At 42.1% G+C, this 20,355-nt stretch overlaps 3 protein-coding genes across 3 annotated transcripts; all 3 read left to right on the top strand.

The window, feature by feature from the left end:
* Window positions 1–1,554: 1,554 nt before the first annotated feature.
* Window positions 1,555–4,811, top strand: LOC311143659 (claudin-10-like; the record flags this gene model as incomplete). Its single annotated transcript, XM_084179528.1, has 5 exons — window positions 1,555–1,774; window positions 3,147–3,308; window positions 4,227–4,308; window positions 4,422–4,526; window positions 4,661–4,811. 5 exons carry the CDS (start codon window positions 1,555–1,557, stop codon window positions 4,809–4,811), a joined length of 720 nt encoding a protein of 239 aa, XP_084035654.1.
* A 1,187-nt stretch (window positions 4,812–5,998) lies between these two features.
* On the top strand, window positions 5,999–7,369 carry LOC311143579 (claudin-10-like; the record flags this gene model as incomplete). The annotated part of the gene is made up of 5 exons (XM_084179431.1): window positions 5,999–6,230; window positions 6,464–6,625; window positions 6,718–6,802; window positions 6,912–7,022; window positions 7,171–7,369. The coding sequence occupies 5 exons, from the start codon at window positions 5,999–6,001 to the stop codon at window positions 7,367–7,369; spliced, it is 789 nt and encodes a 262-aa protein (XP_084035557.1).
* Window positions 7,370–11,014: 3,645 nt separating this feature from the next.
* On the top strand, window positions 11,015–19,643 carry dnajc3a (DnaJ (Hsp40) homolog, subfamily C, member 3a). Its single transcript, XM_084179905.1, has 12 exons — window positions 11,015–11,235; window positions 12,947–13,054; window positions 13,261–13,385; window positions 13,599–13,673; window positions 15,149–15,301; window positions 15,480–15,661; window positions 15,789–15,908; window positions 16,203–16,308; window positions 16,436–16,559; window positions 18,147–18,279; window positions 18,379–18,527; window positions 19,116–19,643. Exons 1-12 carry the CDS (start codon window positions 11,154–11,156, stop codon window positions 19,262–19,264), a joined length of 1,506 nt encoding a protein of 501 aa, XP_084036031.1. The 5' UTR covers window positions 11,015–11,153; the 3' UTR covers window positions 19,265–19,643.
* Window positions 19,644–20,355: the final 712 nt, after the last annotated feature.

Raw genomic sequence — 20,355 nt, 5'->3', positions numbered from 1 at the left:
ATGTTTTGGAATAAAAATGTTTCTGTATGTTTGTATTCTTCTATTCACTCTGTCATTTAGGTCATTATTGTGGAGTCAATACAATGTTGTTGATCCATCCTCAGTTTTCTCCCATCACAGCCATTGAACTCTGTAGCTGTTGGCCTCATGGTGGCAGTTGCCTTCCTCTCCTGAATCTCTGTTCAGAAGGAAGACTGTATCTTTGATGTATCTGGGTGGTTAAATACATAATCCACAGCATAATTATTAACTTGATATCCAATGTCTGATTTGTTATTGTTACCCATCTACCAATCACTGCCCTTCTTTATGAGGCTTTCGAAAAGCTCCCTGGTCTTTGTATATGAATCTGTGCTTAAAATTCCATACTTGACTGAGGGACCTTACAGATGTTGTATGTATGGGGAACAGAGGAAGGGGTAGTCATTCAAAAATCATGTCACATAGAGTGAGTCCATGTAACATATTATGTTTCTGGATCATTTCTTTTGGATATTTAGACTTTAGAGATGTAGCGCTTATGATAATTCCTTTTTGTATGGTATGCTTTGCATGTGAAATGCAAGTTCATCTCTCAAAACTCCCTCATGTGGTAGTGTTTGAAACTGTGCATGTAAATAGTTCACCACTAGATGGGGCTCTAGTGTAAAAAAGAGTTGGGAAGAAAGTATTCCTTCTGTATCCCTATGAATTAATGTAGGATCTATGACTATGTATAGCCTTTTGTTTGCTTGTTTTGTTCAGTTGATCCTTCCTGTTATGTTTGTCATATCGGATGTCATTATACTTCATTTTTAAGTACCATGTCCTCTACTCATTATATTGTATACATTGAGTTGCTCCCACCTCTCTTCTCTCGTTCTCTCTCTGAAGCATCAGTCCATGTTGCGAGTGATGAGGGTTAATGAGTGATCAGTATTATTCCATTTTTAACCTTATGAGAAACTTTTAGTTTGCCCATTTTCTTGTTATTTAATACTTAAATCACTTCCCTATGAGCAGGTTGTTGTGACAGAGTCGAAAGTGGCTGTATGATGTTCTCCATGCTATATGTGATGATCCCCCTTTGAGATGCACAGGGGCTTTCAGGCTGGTTGTGCCTGTTGATGTGCCTTCATTAAGTTATCGGCCTATAAGTTCTAAATGTTCTGAATCATGTATATTCATCCTGTTGTTATGTGAGGCATCATGAAGTCATCATGAGACATTTTGACACATCATGACACCATCTTTGACCATTCAACACAGTTAGCTGCCATCAACTCTATCACAGTGAGTGACGTGTGTGAGGTGAGGTGGTGGAGGAAGGTAGACACCATTGGTCAGTCGTTCATAAAGAGGGCTAAACCCCTCCCTACTGAATATGAAACAGTCCAGGACATATTAACCATCAATTCCAACATGGCCATTTAACCTGGGTTACTACTCTAGAGCCCACGCCTGGGATTGTCTTCAACAATATTCATTGGCCAGTGGACCATCAGTCACACCGTTACTCTTTTGTCACCGCTGAAGTTCTCACCAACTTCAGTAGTAAGCACTGTATTGTACACGATGAGTAACATGGTGACAGAGATTTTGGCCTTTATTCTGACCACGTCTGGCTGGGTCCTGATCTCCTCCACCATACCCACGGATTACTGGAAGGTGTCCTCTCTGGATGGCACGGTCATCACCACAGCTACCTTCTGGTCTAACCTGTGGAAGGCCTGTGTCACTGATTCAACAGGAGTCTCCAACTGCAAGGACTTTCCCTCCATGCTGGCACTGGACGGTCTGCTCAAAGTTTATTTTTTGTCATTGGGAAAGTGTCTTATAGCAGCTGCTTTACACGCTTGAGAGGGCCTACTGGCCTGCGGTGATACAATACACAGCTTTGAAACTGTAAGAGCTCCTTATATGAGCCAATTATTGTGATTCTAATGTCCTCATTGTATAAATGTATAGTTATCCCAATTTTTTGTTCCAGATGATCAAGTGATTACATCTCAATGCATTCATTATGCATGGACTAGTTGTAAAAGCTTGTTACATGGATTGTATTCAATTTCGTGGGCGCTAATGAAAGTGCAGTCTGCAGGCTAGCAGTGTTTCAGCATCTGGTCAGCGTGTCTCAGATGAGGGTCAGTGGATCTGCCACCTCAGTGTAACTGTGCCACAGTTCAATTTCAAGCTCATTACTTGGAAAAAGAAGGGCTCATTACTTGGAAAGAGAAGGGCTCAGAGCTTGCCAGTGCTAATAGATTTTGGGGGAAGGCACAATGCAAGTTTTCTCCCAGGGACAACTCATCTACCTTCAGAGATGTCAATGTTTAGCCTAACTTCATGGGAGTTGAAGGCTATAAATTAAATTTACTGGGAGCTTGGGGCTTTCTCCCATGGCTGGCTAATTTCTGGGGTTAACCACCAAGCTAATATTTGCCTGTTAATCACATCTCAAAGGCAGCTCCAATTTCAAGACTACAAAAAAAAAATGTTTTATTGTCACATACACCGGATAGGTGCAGTGAAATGTGTTGTTTTACAGGGTCTGCCATAGTAGTACGGTGCCCCTGGAGCAAATTAAGGTTAAGTGCCTTGCTCAAGGGCACATCGACAGATTAGCATATCTCTTTACTTAGAAACAATTACTGGTTGTGCTTACAAATTACAGTTTATGCGTACTGAACCAATGTGTTGCTTGCACAGTTAGCTGAGCAAATGAAAAGTGAAATCTAAGCAAGCCTAAATATCTTATATTGAGTGATAATTCACTTAAAATGTGTTTTTTTACTACCAAGCTACAATATTGGCAATATATTTTAGCTTAATAAGACGATTAAGGTAAAATATCTTGAAATAAGATAAATTACTTATTTTAAACTTTAAAAAAGGCTTAATACAAGCAAAATTATTAAAATAAGCAAAATTATCTGCCAATGACGTTAGATAATTTAGCTTTCACTTTTTGCTGTGTTGTGATCCTGTATGGTATGTGGGTGTAATGAGATGGGGAGGGCATTGGGGGAAATGGCTGGGGTACATTTAGCTATTGAGAATGCTTTTGACTATGCTTATAACTACAGCTGACCATACATCAAATCAAGATGCATGGCCTAAAGGTATGTGTAACAGATGTCTGACATGGTCCACGTTTGTTCTTCCAGGCTACATCCAGGCCTGCCGGGGTCTGATGATCACTGCTGTCTGTTTGGGCTTCTTTGGTGCTGTCTTCGCCTTGGTCGGAATGAAGTGCACCAAGATTGGGGGATCAGACCAAAGCAAAGCCAGGACAGCTTGCATCGCCGGGGTCAATTTCATACTCAGCGGTAACTATCATGCCACAGCCATTGATCAAATCAAATCAAATCAAGTTTTATTGATATACAACAGGTGTAGACATTACAGTGAAATGCTTACTTACAGCCCTTAACCAACAATGCATTTATTTTTAAATAAAAAAGTAAAATAAAACAACAACAAAAAAGTGTTGAGAAAAAAAGAGCAGAAGTAAAATAAAATAACAGTAGGGAGGCTATATAGGGGGGTACCGGTGCAGAGTCAATGTGCGGGGGCACCAGCTAGTTGAGGTAATATGTACATGTGGGTAGAGTTAAAGTGACGCATAAATAATTAACAGAGTAGCAGCAGCGTAAAAAGATGGGGTGGGGGGGCAGTGCAAATAGTCTGGGTAGCCATGATTAGCTGTTCAGGAGTCTTATGGCTTGGGGGTAGAAGCTGTTGAGAAGTCTTTTGGACCTAGACTTGGCACTCCGGTACCGCTTGCCGTGCGGTAGCAGAGAGAACAGTCTATGACTAGGGTGGCTGGAGTCTTTGACAATTTTGAGGGCCTTCCTCTGACACCGCCTGTTATAGAGGTCCTGGACGGCAGGAAGCTTGGCCCCAGTGATGTACTGGGCCGTACGCACTACCCTCTGTAGTGCCTTGCGGTCGGAGGCCAAGCAGTTGCCATACCAGGCGGGGATGCAACCAGTCAGGATGCTCTCGATGGTGCAGCTGTAGAATTCTTTGAGGATCTGAGGACCCATGCCAAATATTTTCAGTCTCCTGAGGGGGAATAGGCTTTGTCGTGCCCTCGTCACGACTGTCTTGGTGGGTTTGGACCATGATAGTTTGTTGGTGATGTGGACACCAAGGAACTTGAAGCTCTCAACCTGTTCCACTACAGCCCTGTTGAATTGATGTTACCAAGTCTGCAGCACTGAACGTTATTTTCTTCTCTGCAGGTCTCTGCTCGTTGTCTGCATGCTCCCTGTATGCACACAGGATAACATCTGAGTTTTTTAACCCCATGTTTGTCGCTCAGAAGTGAGTAACTAATTTGATGTATAGGATCAGACATACAGCAGTGACACACATGATCCTGGATGAAGTAATACTGCTGTTAATTAACCCGTCTCCTTTGTTCTCCTGTTTTCCAGGTATGAACTGGGAGTTGCCTTGTTCATTGGTTGGGCAGGATCTATCCTTTGTATTCTGGGAGGGGTGATATTCTGCTTCTCAATAGCAGATAGTTCCACTACAAGGTAAGTCATACAGTTCATTAATGATGTGTAATGATATTTGGTCAATTACATGTTTGGTTTACTTAACATTTTTCTCTCTCTCTCTCTCTCTCTCTCTCTCTCTCTCTCTCTCTCGCTCTATCTCTATCCTCTAGTCACACAGGCTATGCCTACAGAGGAGCTACCTCTGCCTCTCATGTCTCTTCCCATCCTAGAGGGCATGCACAGCCCATGAGCCAGAGGCCTCCACCAGAGTACAGTAGCTCTTCTAGAGTACAGCACTTTGATAAGAATGCCTATGTATAAGGGATGATAGGACAAATGCAGAACCAGAACAGCGGCATGGTCTCGAGAGGCCGACTTACCTCCATACCAGTTAAAAGGGGGAGAAAGAATGTGTTACAAGACTGGCATTGTGGCCCAAATCACGATTGATCAGAAAGAGGTCACTGCATATTGGAGTTGATCCCCCAGTTCACCTATTTATGATAGCACTAATTTCCATGCTGAGTCCAATGGAAATCAGTGCCTTTTTCAGTTCATAAGAGATTGGCTGATATTTTTGGCTTAGATACTTTCCTTTATTATATGTGAGCCTTCTGGTAGACCTAAACAGCAAATCAAAATACAGCGTCAATAATAACCACTTTTCTATACAATTGTTGATTTTTTTTCTACTTTTTTGATAATTGTTTGACATTAAAGTATGTGAATTGTTATATTGTGTTGTCTTGCCTGTCTCTAACTGTACGACACACATTAAAATGCTGTTAATCTATAATGACAGAACATTTAAAACAATGTTTCACAGCGAAACATCATGTTACTAAACTACCTTCCATGACATAACCATCAACTACAGTTTGTTTTACAATCAAAATATCTTTGAGGTCACTTTTGGAAAAGTGCTATCCATTTACAGTCCCTCTAGTATATTTTAATAACTCATTATTTATAGTCCTATTTCAGAAAATCCTAAACAATTTGTATTTAGCCTATTACAAAATCATGTGTATTTGTGCTTGTTTCAAATAATCCTCTCTCCCTAAAAGATTATGTAATTACTATGCCATTACTAAATTCCTACCACTAAATATAGAGTCTATAATAAAAGTTGTTTCAGAATGTTACATTTTAAATAAACTGATTAAAACAAAGGGTTTACCAGCATGACTCAAATGAAACACTTATCCTTTGTGTAAAGCTGCCAGTGATGTGATTCCTTTCAAGTTGGACCCACACTCCTTACAGTTTACAGTAAACAGCTTCCAACATGGTTTCGACAACAGAGCCCACATCAACACTCTCCTATACACACACCATGTCATCCAGTCCAGAGAGATGTGTTATCACCTACTGAAACAAGACAAGCATCAACATCCTGCAGCAGACCTGGCATCACGTGTGTCCTGAGTCTTGATCCCTCACACACACCTCTTCAGGAGCGCCTAGGAGCAGCGGGTTAGCACACCCATCCTTTCTCATCTGGAACCATGAGGAAAAGGCTGATCCAGGTTTTTGGTTTCCTGATCTCAACGCTGGGATGGCTTTTTGTGCTTTGTACCATGGCGATGGATTACTGGAGGATCACCCAGATAGGTGGCCAGGGAGGCTCCTTCATTATCAAGGTGGCCTGGTACTGGTCCAACCTGTGGCAGGACTGCATCACTCACTCGACAGCAGTCACCAACTGCAGAGACTTCCCTGTGCTGTGGTCTGTCACACGTAAGAACACCGTTCAAACATCTCATTTAAGTTTTTGAAATATAGATTACATTGTAGGATCTCTGCAAATTGATTACAATCTTGTTGCAATATTTCATACTCAAACATCACTTTGAATTCTTGAGAGCAGTTTGTAACTATTTTCTAATGGGAAGAGCAACAACAACACAGACTTTGTGCTGATCGATGAAATGTTGACTCATATCTACTTCTCCTTTTTTTTTTTTTTGCAGCTATCATCCAGGGAGTGAGAGGCCTGCTGATGTGTGGACTAACCCTTGGGTTTTTTGGTGCAATATTTTGCTTTGTTGGCATGGAGTGCACTTATATTGGAGGAGGGGAAAAAAACAAGGATACCCTTTTATTTGCTGGATCCGTATTTCACTTTGTCGGTGGTAAGTACTGTCCATGATATGTTTGGTTCTCCAAATGACAGACATTGTTTTCCATCAACATTTCCTGGTATGACTGAAACCTCTTCACACAGGTGTGTCAGACTTAGCTGCATACTGCTTATACATCAACAAAGTCGCAAGGAACACTTTCACTCAATCTTCGCCAGGAATCCTACGGTAACATGACTATTTCAAAGGTCTACAATGCTGTTTGAAATTAAAAGTACAAATTAACAGCTGCAAATATTAGTAACTGTACTGATTTATGCTTTCTACTCTTGCTAAGGTATGACTTAGGACCTCCCATTTTTACTGGAATAGTTGGATCTTTTTGCATCCTCTTAGGGGCCATTCTCTATGCTGTGACTGTGTACAAAGTCTTATTCCCTACAGCAAAGTAAGAACAAGTCATTTGATCAGAATGATAGACATTCATTATATCTCTGAACAATAAGATCCTATCATTCCAGCATGCCATCATTGTGTTTTGCCTTCATTGAATAATGGCAATGAGAACTATGTTGTATTTTGTCTCATTATTTCAGAGTGGTGCATGCCCATGGTGGTCCTGGAACACGAACATACATGGCCTCTCGGTCTGGAGGCAGAACCCTCTACACTGGATACTACAGACCACCCAGACAGTACAGATCCTACGGATCAGGGAGATCCAGCAGCTCTAAACTCACTAGGATCTCCCAGATAACACCTGAGAAACTGTCAGACAGAGATGCCTTTGTGTAGTGACACTGGCAACAGTACTAGTTCCAGACAATGCGTTCGTAAATACCATTAAGATGAAGTCTATTAAGGAAAATTGTGAACATTGTTTTTTTTCCAGCTACATTATTTGATTGTGTCTTTTCAGGTCAATCTTCATTTGATCACTCGGTTGTTGCTGAGAATTTTCCTGCGCAGAAGGAAATACTAATTCTAGTGTATTCAAGGTTTAAAAAGGCTTCTAAAGTTTGTCATTTCCACGTTAAAATGTCAGACTTGATTTATCGTAACTAAAAATCTATCAACCCCTACAAAAAAGTAAATTAATTATAATCCACATAATAATTAACATTTCCTGTTACTGCAGGATTATTTTCCTGCTGTGAGAAACTGGTCAAATTAAGATAGTACATCTGTATTGCTATGAAATCGGTTTTATTTTACAAACATGCCACATACTGTTAAGCTCATCTGTTTTCTGTCTGTATGATTGTATATAATTGTGATTTTTATGAATATAAATACAACTTTGGATATGCTATAGAAATAATGGAGTCATTCTTGCAGATATAGCAGTCAACTTATTATTTTGTAAAATCTCTAGTACAGACTGAAACCTATAATGAAAATCATGGCAAAGACATAACATGAACACGACCTGTGTTTTAAGGCCTACACAAAACAAACTTAATGTTGGTAGGATCCTGGATATTATACCAATAACAAACATGGCATGCCGGCATGGGGAGAAAAGTCATGGGTCAGCAAACACCTTGCCTCTTTTTCCATCAGTTTGGAGCAAGGAGGTGTGATGATATACACAAAGAGAGACTCTCGCTGCATTGAAGAGGGGCGGGGGTGGTGGAAGAAGAATGTGAGCCTTCCTTCTCCCGATAGCTCACAGTTCTCCTCAGTTTGAGTTCTGACAGGGACAGCAACAGCTCAACTGCCATTATTTGGCTCTCCTCCCTCCTGTCTGGTGTCTGTTGCATAAAGAGAGGCAGCAATGAATTACAGGACAGTAGCAATGTACATGGAGATTGGCTGCTATGTGGTCTGTGTGAGTGGATGGATCCTGGTCTGCTCTACAATGCCACTGAGATCTGGACCTGATCTGAGGTAGACAGCATCGTTCTGACCACTTCAAATTACTTCTCCAATCTCTGGAAGGATTGCACTTCTGATCCAACTGGAGTATCCGACTGCAAGGGTATCCCTTCCATGTTCGCACTGAACTGTAAATGTGAGATCCCCAGAGATTGGAAAGCTGCTGCGGTCATCCCCCTCTTCAAAGGGGGTGACACTCTAGATCCAAACTGTTACAGACCTATATAGATCCTGCCCTGCCTTTCTAAAGTTTTTGAAAGCCAAGTTAACAAACAGATCACCGACCATTTCGAATCACACCGTACCTTCTCCGCTATGCAATCCGGTTTCCGAGCTGGTCATGGGTGCACCTCAGCCACGCTCAAGGTCCTAAACGATATTATAACCGCGATCGATAATAGACAGTACTGTGCAGCCTTCTTCATCGACCTGGCCAAGGCTTTCGACTCTGTCAACCACCGCATTCTTATTGGCAGACTAAATAGCCTTGGTTTCTCAAATGACTGCCTCGCCTGGTTCACCAACTACTTCTCAGATAGAGTTCAATGTGTCAAATCGGAGGGCCTGTTGTCTGGACCTATGGCAGTCTCTATGGGGGTGCCACAGGGTTCAATTCTTGGGCCGACTCTTTTCTCTGTGTATATCAATGATGTCGCTCTTGCTGCTGGTGATTCTCAGATCCACCTCTACGCAGACGACACCATTTTGTATACATCTGGCCCTTCATTGGACACTGTGTTAACAAACCTCCAAACGAGCTTCAATGCCATGCAACACTCCTTCCGTAGCCTCCAACTGCTCTTAAACACAAGTAAAACTAAATGCATGCTCTTCAATCGAACGCTGCTGGCACCCGCCCACCCGACTAGAATCATTATTCTCGACGGGTCTGACCTAGAGTATGTGGACAACTACAAATACCTAGGTGTCTGGTTAGACTGTAAACTCTCCTTCCAGACCCACATTAAGCATCTCCAATCCAAAGTTAAATCCAGAATCGGCTTCCTATTTCGCAAAAAAAAGCCTCCTTCACTCATGCTGCCAAACATGCCCTCGTAAAACTGACTATCCTACCGATCCTTGACTTCGGCGATGTCATTTACAAAATAGCCTCCAACACTCTACTCAGCAAATTGGATGTAGTCTATCACAGTGCCATCCGTTTTGTCACCAAAGCCCCATATACTACCCACCACTGTGACCTGTACGCTCTTGCTGGCTGGTCCTCACTACATATTTGTCGCCAAACCCACTGGCTCCAGGCCATCTATAAATCACTGCTAGGCAAATCCCCGCCTTATCTTAGCTCATTGGTCACCATAGCAACACCCACCCGTAGTATGCGCTCCAGCAGGTATATCTCACTGGTCATCCCCAAAGCCAACACCTTCTTTGGCCGCCATTCCTTCCAGTTCTCTGCTGCCAATGACTGGAACGAACTGCAAAAATCTCTGATGCTGGAGACTCTTATCTCCCTCACTAACTTTAATCATCAGTTGTCAGAGCACCTTACTGATCACTGCACCTGTACACAGCCCATCTGAAATTAGCTCACCCAACTACCTCATCCCCATATTGCACATCATCTCTTGCACATCTATCATTCCAGTGTTAAAACTAATTGTAATTATTTTGCACTATGGCCTATTTATTGCCTTACCTCCATAACTTGCTACATTTGCACACACTGTATATATATTTTCTGTTGTATTTTTGACTTTATGTTTTGTTTTACCCCATATGTAACTCTGTGTTGTTGTTTTTAATCGCACTGCTTTGCTTTATCTTGGCCAGGTCGCAGTTGTAAATGAGAACTTGTTCTCAACTGGCTTACCTTGTTAAATAAAGGTGAAAAAAATACAAAAAAGCAATTGAAGTCAACATGGGCCAGCATCCCTGTGGAACACTTTTGACAGCTTGTAGAGTCCGTGCCCCGACGAATTGAGGCTGTTCTGCTCTGAGTGTTCTTAATGTTTTGTCCACTCATATATACACACACATGTATGTATGTATATATGTATGTATACACACATATATATACACACACACATATATATATATATATATATATATATATATATATATATATATATATAAAGCTATTTTGTATTCTATTCAAATTGCTGTGTAGCCTTAAACTCTAAATTACACTGTGAAGGTATTAATCAATGGTCAACTTTTTTCCATTGTAGGCTTTGTATTGCATCCCATGTCCTGAAATAAAACATCCCAAACATAGATTATCATACTTTCCAGTCATTCGTAGCCCTACCTAACCTTAATCATACTTGATTTCCATTGCACCCCCATATAAATAAGCATCATCATCAGTTTAGGCTACAGTAGAGAGAAATATTTAATTGTTGGCTGAGCCTTCTATTCAAAACCGTGACTGAGCTTGCCTACAGCTAGATCGATGTATTTTACATAGCGTCTGGCCCCTCATTGAATGACACGCACTTACTGCTTACTTTTGTGCTGCCGTGGCTCGACTCCGTTGAACAAACAGTGGGGGGCGGAGTTTTCCAACAAATGGCCCAATCAGAGCAACCCACGATCGGTGGACTCACTTTATGTCTGGTTGGATAACTGATTCCCTTTAGCTGTCATCCAGCTAATATGGGACTGTCAAGTATTTCGTGAGAGTTTCATGTTTGAATTATCGTAGGTAGTATTTTCCTTTATTTCTAAGAGCTTAATTATGGTTGCAATAAACCAAGTTGTGCGCAAAATTTTAAGTTATGTTCCTTTTCTTCTTGTTTTGATTGACCTGCGATACGAAGGTAAGCATTCTCAGACAATGGATTTCAACCTATATTTATTACAGTTATGTTACCAGGTCCAGTAGCCTGCCCTACAGACAGTAGCTACAAAAATATACTAGCTAGTTTGTTAGTTAGTGTAGATAACTAGCTAGGTTAGCGGTTTGAGTTTCAGGGGAGATAGCCTTACAAACTAGTTAGCTAACAATAGTATGTGCTTCATGCATTCCATCATTTGTGTTGGCCTTCACGTGCATACAGTACTTTGTTCGCTAGTTACCTAGCTTGCTAACGTTCTACAACGGAGTCAAATGTACATGGCTACAATGTTGTTACTATCACAGCTGTCACCTAGGTGCTTTTAGCAACGCGGGTGTATTTACATACACTAACGTTAGCGTTGCTTTCAATTGTATTGGGTTGCACAAATAGTCCGTGGGAATACAATTATATTTAAACTTATTGTACTGGTGGGCAGGGCGACTGGTCATTACGAAGGGGGGAATATGAGACAAAATATCGTATTATTAAACATACTTTCCAAACGTGGGTCTTGTTGTAGACCAACTTCCTGCTTACCTTATGTCAAAGTAAAAGTCCTGCACGTGCGCCATGTGTGGACAAAAAATGAATAACTTGTGTGGGATTAATTTTTTTTTTTTTACATGAGGTAAGCAGAGAAGAAGTGGGTCTACAACAAACCCAAGTTTGGAAAGTGTTTAATAATACGATCCTTTAGATATTGTCTCAAATTTCCCCCTCATAATAACCAACCGACATGCCCACCGGCACAGTAAGTTGAGATGGAATTGTTTTTAACCAGGGGAGAATGACTGCCCTCTCTCGTTGAAGCCATGGCAATCTTAGTGGTCAGTTCGTGTAAATTAAAAAATGTTTCGAAGACAATCATGGTATAAATAATTGTTTTTAATACACCGGATGTATGTCCTTGAACCGATTGTTTTAAAACCGATTGTTTAAAACCGCATATAAGGATAATTTAGTTGCTAATGGCAGCCTGCAGTACCCCTGTCGGCCTTCAACTTGAGTTACTCAATGAGAGGGGCAGCACTGAGCTAGCCTGCAACATCACTTCCTGGAGTAGCGCAAACAACGGATGTAATGTCTCCATGAGAAGCCATCTTAACAGACTTCATTTAGCTTCAATGCGCTATTGAGTCTTCACATAGGAATGAATGGTGTCACGTGATTGATGGCAGTCATTGTATTTAACTTCTGGCTTCCCATGGACTGTTTTTGTGCAACCCAATACAATTGAAAGCAACTCTAGTGCAGTGTTTCCCAACCAGGGGTACTAGGACTATCCACAGGGGGTACTTGAAAAGACCCATGAGACAATAGTCTTACTGGTCAAATGCACATGAAGGGGTACTTCAGGGGTACTCAGGGCAGAGCAAAAAACTGTTGGTGGTACAGTAACCGAAAAAGGTTGGGAACCACTGCGCTAGTGAATGGAAACTTTAGTCATTAGTGGAGTAGCTAGCTACTTTGTATTTTACATTTTAGTCATTTAGCAGATGCTCTTATCCAGAGTGAGTGCATACATTTTTCATACTGGCCCCCAGTGGGAATCGAACCCACAACCCTGGCGTTGCAAGCGCCATGCTCTACCAACTGAGCTACATTGGAAGACTAACTACAAGGTGGAAATACTGTAATCTGCACAAACTGTGGTTACTTACATTTTGGATGACATTCTCCTTGGTTTCAGGGGTATGTGGCAAGGATGGAAGTTTGGAGAACCATTTGGAGATGGGGAAGAAACTCCTTGCTGCTGGACAGCTGGCTGATGCACTCTCTCACTTCCATGCTGCTATTGGTCAGTACTAAAGGATTTAAATTGTTGACAGTAGAATCAAATTGAATATTCATAATGTGCACTTTTTAGTAAAGTAAAGAGGGTTTTATGATTTGTGTAAAACCTCTTTACTTCTACTTTATAATTTCTATCAATATATAGTATAACTATAGTATAAATAATATATATTTATTGTTTTGCCATTGCCTGTGTTTGATCATGCTCAGATGGGGATCCAAAGAACTACATGGCCTACTACAGGAGAGCTACAGTCTACCTGGCCATGGGAAAATCTAAATCTGCTCTGCCGGATCTGAGCAAAGTAATTGAACTCAAACCAGACTTCACATCGGTGAGTCCACTGTCTACTTTTAGTAGCAGAAAAATAAAGGGGAAGAGTGTTTATCTTACTGTTTCAAGGTCAGTGTATGCTTGAAACATTACAAACTGCTGTTAATAAACTAGTGTTTAAAGTCTGTTTAGACTAGAGGAAGACTCACTTTAGTTCATTTCATTAAAAACAACCACAAACGCACTCTTATCTCGTCTCTCACTCTTCCAACAGGCAAGACTTCAGAGAGGCAATCTACTCCTGAAGCAGGGGAGACTAGATGAAGCAGAGAGCGACTTTAAGAAAGTGGTAAGTAATGTCAACATACAGTAACAATCTCACTGGAAGTGATTTGTTCAATGGCAGAATTAAGGAGTAGCAGCCAGGAGATGTCAGTATTGACCAGTGGAAACAGCTCCGTCTACAGTACAGTACATCTAAAGGGAAACGATTTGATCAGATTAATGCACTTGCACTAATGTAGATATTGGCTTTGTTGTTTGCCATATTCATTGGCAAATAGCCTAAGGCTAAGATTTAACAATACCTACTTGAACAGGAATAATGATAATGCAATACAGTTATGAAATTGGTATTTTACTTTATAATTTATATCAGACATATTCAATAAGCCAAATTAACAATGGAAATGTGAAATTGTGTTCAGTAGGACAGACAATGTACAAACCAAGCTTAATTAGATGTCTAGTCATCTCTCCTCTTGCCCGTCAGGGACAGTTTTCAGGTGCCCATTAAGGTAGAAGAGTGAAAATCACTGATAGATTTTCCATTAGTATTACCATTCTGCCCAGAGCATCATAACATTGCCAGAAGACATAAATGCCCTTGCAGTTCTACTTTTAATTATTTGGTATTCTCGAGTAGGTATACCCAGTAGAACATGCAGTGGAAATCTTGACGTAGGCTAATTCCTCTAGCAGTAGAGTTTGATTGTCAGTCACTTGTGTCACCTCAGGTATTGTCCTGGGTCTACAGCCCCTTGGGCCCTGGCCATTTATACATCCCTCTTCAGATACAGGGAGGGGAAGCAATAAGGAACACTATGCGTTAGAATGTAGAATAGCAAGATTGAGATAGTCAGTGTTTTTGGTTGGCTTTAAATTGATTATTCAAGGACACTTCCCAGGTGGCTTACTAGGCAAAATGTAGAGCCGTTGTAATGCTGCTCTTTAAAATGCTAGTAGAAGTAGATTTAAGAGACCGCTCAAGGTGTGGAAAGTTCCATAATTGAAGTCAACTATCATGCTCCTGCTATTGGGCGGCACTGAGCCATAGTCACAGTTGGAGGGCAATATGCATTTGGACCTGTACAGTTTTATGTGTACCATATTTTGCCAGTATGTTGTCGACGGCTCTGGCTAGAGGTGCATGCTGTCCTGCTGCTTCAGCAGTCTATTACACTGGCATGTTGTAATGCATCACATTTATTCATCACTTCCCTGCCAGGGCTGAGCTAGCAGTAAATCCTAATAGGATAGCCAAGTCTATTTGTAACGTATGTCCCATTAACTAAGATTGCTATCATGGAGATGATGACCAATATGATGGGGATGACTGGTGGATAATGGGTTCAGGGATCAGGACTGCAAGTAAAGGGAGGAGTGCTAGGTAAAGCTTTTAAGAATCAGTTATTTTAAGTGTATTTACAATAGAGGGTTCATCCTTTCAATGAATGTGTTACTTTCTTTCAAGTAAATAGGCTGTAGTATGTGGCCTGCTTCCATACCTTTCTATTGGTTAAAATTAATTGTTCTATCTTGTAGCTCAAGTCGAACCCTAGTGACAAAGATGAGAAGGAGGCCCAAAGTCAGCTCATGAAATCTGATGAAATCCAGAGGTGGGTGACTCAGTCACGGGCTAACTTTGACCGCAAGGATTACATCACCGCTGCGGCCCACCTGGACTTAATTATTGAAGTGAGTGGCACACCTGACCCAACTCCTAATGTCATCAGAGATATAGCAAGTCCTGCTAGTACACTATGATCTGTGGCTGTTCTTCCTGAGACTAGATGTTGTCACTTTCACCACTAACCATAAATAACATTATACCAAATCTGTTTACATGTATTGAGCTGTACTGTTTCCCTGCCAGACGTGTGTGTGGGACGTGAGCTCCAGAGAGCTGCGGGCAGAGTGCTTCATCCAGATGGGAGAGATGGGCAAGGCCATCAGTGACCTGACAGCTGCCTCCAAACTGAAGAGTGACAACACCCAGGCCTTCTACAAACTCAGCACCATCTACTACCACCTGGGAGACCACGAAATGTCCCTCAAGTAAGACTGTCTGTGAATGTGAGATTGACACACGGTACATTTGGACAAAGCTGCATCCCTAGATGTAATTCATTGAGAGGATGCCTGACTGGTTCTACTGGTTCTGTTTCCTCTCTGATGTCGCCAGTGAGGTTCGAGAATGTCTGAAGCTGGACCCAGACCATAAGCAGTGTTACAGCCACTACAAACAAGTGAAGAAGCTCAACAAACAGATCCAGTCTGCAGAGGAGTTGATCCAGCAGCAGAGGTGTGTGTGTGTGTGTCCCCGTGTGTGTGTGCAGTAAGAATATACCCTTGGATCAGCAGAGATACTGTATATATCCTATAAATTATTGATTTATCCTCCCCCAATAAGCTATTAAAAGCAGACTGTCTCTCTAAATGGATCTGACATCACATTTAGCATCATCAGCTACTAGAAATGCAGATGTCACAGATGGAGTCATATAGGTCTGGGGGTGTAGTGATATTCTCTGAGTAGGTTGTATAAGAGTAAAATCCTGATGGCAAGAAGTCACTAAGACTCCTGTTTTACTTGTAGGTATGGAGATGCAGTGAGTAAATATGAGTCAGTGATGAAGACTGAGCCAAATGTGCCCCAGTACTCACACCATGCCAAGGAGCGCATCTGCCACTGTCTGGCACAGGTATGACTATCTGTGTAATGTAGATTTGATGGGACAATAAAGCTTTTTGAATTACAAATGAAATCTAGACATTTTGTGTATTTTGAGTGAGTTTGGGGTTGTAATTTGAGCATGTGTCCTTGTTCAGGAGCAGCAGGATGTAAGCAGAGCCATCACAGTGTGCAGTGAGGTCCTTCAGTCTGACCCTCACAATGTAAACGTGTTGAAGGACAGAGCAGAGGCCTACCTACTGGACGAACAGTACGAGGAAGGTAATGTCTAATTAATATTTAATAATTGAATTGATTTATTTAGCGATTTTCCAGTGCTTAAAGCACTTTTACATAGTATGGGAGGAACTCGCCTCTTCTCTAATGGCATCTGACTTTTTCCTGACATGGACGAGTCTTTGTCCATACAACATGCCGATCAGTGGAATCTTCTCAGGTTTGCTGTTCAACATTGTCTTGGCAGTTGTTGTTTTTTGGAGTGGTGTTGAGGGTTTGTTGATAACCGATGAGTTATTCTGAAGGATGAAAGTAGAGGGCACTGTTTTACTATCAGAGTAACATTAATCTATAGTCTGTATGGAAAGCAATTATTTGTGAGAAACTGATTGCTACTACAATAAAAAAGGATAGGAGGAAAAATATGTACTAACTTTAGTTTTCTTTCTGTTCAACAACATGTAGTGATTTAGTTAGCCCAAAGTGTTGCAATATTATTATAAATGCAGAGGGAGCAATTTCCCCTCTGGTCTGGACCCTAGTAAGCAGTAAGCACAACCTGGACCACTCGTTAATCAAGCCGCTAGCAATTCAGTGGTGGCAGAGCCAACACACACACACACACACACACACACACACACACACACACAGGCTCAGTGGTGCCATCTGGGCCGAGCCAAATGGAAGGGACCTTAACACTTTGCCAAGTCTTACCTGTGGTCTCTGGCTCTGGAGTAGTGTTGCTACAGTGTAGGTGTGTACTTCCAAATCCCTGAAATGTACTCTACTGCTACGTTAGACTAACAATTCTCACTACAAATCATTGAAAAGCTAGTCATGGATGTAGAATTTAAATAGCAAATTATACAAGAGTGCTAACATTTTACAAGGTGGGAAGTGTGAATGTAATTGTTCCAAAACAATCAGCTGATTAGAAAGCTTCCTCCTAGCCTCAGAGAGGAGGCAGTGAGTGTGTGTTTGCAGTGTATAAATAGCGTGGCATCTGTGGCTGGCTACGATGCGGCTCAGGCAGCTTCCATGTAGCCACAGGCGATCTGGGCAGTCAGAACTGCGCGCGCTACCCGCACCAGGGCTCCATCTCCTACACCAGCCTAGCAACCGCAGGGGATGTTGACTGGGCAGCAGAGGAGGAGTAAATTGTCATTAAGTCACTTTATCTGCTTAGGCGTGAACACAGAGAGTGGCGGGTGGGTGGGAGCATCACAGACTCAGTCATGTGGGCTTTTAAACTGTCAGGCTCCACAGGGCGCAGTAAACTGCAGCATCTCTTAAATCCTCCCTCCCTCTTGCCCAGCTGCCCGTCCGCCACACACCTCAATACGCCTCACAGAGTACGGCTGCCTTCAACCACCGCACGCCACCTTCTAGTCTACACAGGCTGCTGGAATCGATGCACAGCACACTGAACTAAAGATGTTTGGGTTTACTCCATGACTAGACAGCATATAATACAGATCTGGTTAATCACCAGAACCAGACTTCCGATTAGCCGTCTTTATTCTTGATTGTACTGCAAAGATAATGGTGGTATTGTACAGACCCCCCCCCCCCCATTTAATACATGTAGGTACTGTATTATAGGTTATTTATGGGTGTTTACTCTCTCTGCAGCTATCAAGGACTATGAGACTGCCCGTGAGCACAGTGAGAATGACCGGCAGATCAAGGAAGGGCTTGAGAAAGCACAGCGCCTCCTCAAACAGTCCCAGAAGAGGGACTACTACAAGATCCTGGGAGTCAAGAGGTGCATTACAAACAGCTGGGGTGCTCTGCTAGTCATAGCTCATGTAGAATACTGTAAAGCAGAACGGAATTGTATTACCTCTGTTTGACCCTGTCGCAGGACTGCCCAGAAGAAGGAGATCGTAAAGGCCTACAGGAAACAGGCACAGCAGTGGCACCCAGACAACTTCCAGGACCCTGTAGAGAAGAAGAAGGCAGAGAAGAAGTTCATTGACATTGCTCAGGCAAAGGAAGTGCTCACTGATCCAGGTAAATGTCCTATGGGTAGAGCTTACTCCCCCCCTCAGCAGCTGTTCACTAACCAGACATCAAGTGGATGTCAATGAAGACTGAAGCAGACCGATGTATAGGGTCAGATATACTGGAGTTCATCATTCACCACTCTGGACATGCCCAAGTTCTCCATAGTGCATTTAACGCAGCAGACATGTTTATCCTTCATCTACAAGCCAATACTTTCATGACATTCCATATAAATTGTCACTTAGTACCCTTCTAGGACTTATTTTTGCATACTGTATGTATCACCCTCTTTGTGCTATATGGTCAAACCTTCAATTTGCGCTTTAGTTGTGTTGATTTATCAGTACCCTCGTCACGTGGTTGGGAGGACTCAGGGCTGTCTACCTACCCTTTCAATTAATATCAAATGGTGTCTCCTGCCAACTCCTGTCATATGGATGAAAAACCAGCCACATGTCAAATATGCATAGTGTTCTCAACTGCTCTCGAAGCATTCTTTCACAGTTTCAAAACGCTGAATGCCTCCACTCAGTCCATTGTTGCTCTTCGTTATGTGGCGTTAACATTGCTGTGTCTGTCTGTGTGCCTGTACAGAGATGAGACAGAAGTTTGACCAGGGCGAGGACCCCATGGACCCAGAGAGCCAGCAGGGAGGACACCATCATCAGAACTTCCACAGCGGTTTCCAGGGCTTTAACCCCTTCGGCTCCGGACCGTTCAACTTCAAATTCAACTACCAGTGAGCCCTAAGAGAGGAGCTTATTCGTGTTCATCCAGTATGGCTGTAGCTTAACCTCCCTCGTTCAGGGAGAGCACAATTACCTTCATGATGACATGTCTGAGACAACTTGAATAGATTAAAGATGTCCTTGCTTTTGAATGATACATTTTTGGAGCTACGTTCACTCTGATGCAACTCTATGAATCTTTTCTAATCTTTGCAGCAACGCCTATCTTCAGGGATCTCACAATTGAGTTCTGGGTTAATTCCAAAGCGACCACCTTTGTGGTGTACACTGAAAATTGGTATCCATTCCTAAGACTAATGTGTACATAGATACAGTACTATTTTTATATGAATGGAGTCATTCTGAATTGTAAATAAATATATATTTATGCTTATAGTGTCATGGCATTCCTTTTTGGAATTCAATAATCAAATACCTAGGTGTCTGGTTAGACTGTAAACTCTCCTTCCAGACCCACATTAAGCATCTCCAATCCAAAGTTAAATCTAGAATCGGCTTCCTATTTCGCAACAAAGCCTCCTTCACTCATGCTGCCAAACATGCCCTCGTAAAACGGACTATCCTACCGATCCTTGACTTCGGCGATGTCATTTACAAAATAGCCTCCAACACTCTACTCAGCAAATTGGATGTAGTCTATCACAGTGCCATCCGTTTTGTCACCAAAGCCCCATATACTACCCACCACTGTGACCTGTACGCTCTTGCTGGCTGGTCCTCACTACATATTCATCGCCAAACCCACTGGCTTTAGGCCATCTATAAATCACTGCTAGGCAAATCTCCGCCATATCTTAGCTCATTGGTCACCATAGCAACACCCACCCGTAGTATGCGCTCCAGCATGTATATCTCACTGGTCATCCCCAAAGCCAACACCTCCTTTGGCCGCCATTCCTTCCAGTTGTCTGCTGCCAATGACTGGAACGAACTGCAAAAATCTCTGAAGCTGGAGACTCTTATCTCCCTCACTAACTTTAATCATCAGTTGTCAGAGCACCTTACCGATCACTGCACCTGTACACAGCCCATCTGAAATTAGCCCACCCAACTACCTCATCCCCATATTGTTATTTATTTTGCTC

This window comes from Coregonus lavaretus (assembly GCF_964263955.1).
Source record: "Coregonus lavaretus genome assembly, chromosome: 16".
In the NCBI taxonomy this organism is placed as follows: domain Eukaryota; kingdom Metazoa; phylum Chordata; class Actinopteri; order Salmoniformes; family Salmonidae; genus Coregonus; species Coregonus lavaretus.
The sequence above is the reverse complement of the archived record's forward strand: the minus strand, read 5'-3'. Positions and strand labels throughout refer to the sequence as shown.

Excerpts from the sequence above, each read along its gene's own strand:
- dnajc3a (XM_084179905.1), top strand. The coding sequence starts at position 11,154 with ATGGTTGCAATAAACCAAGTTGTGCGCAAAATTTTAAGTTATGTTCCT. Across the intron at positions 15,302-15,479 it reads ACCTGGACTTAATTATTGAA|ACGTGTGTGTGGGACGTGAG; the intron begins GTGAGTGGCACA and ends TTTCCCTGCCAG. Across the intron at positions 18,528-19,115 it reads GGAAGTGCTCACTGATCCAG|AGATGAGACAGAAGTTTGAC; the intron begins GTAAATGTCCTA and ends GTGCCTGTACAG.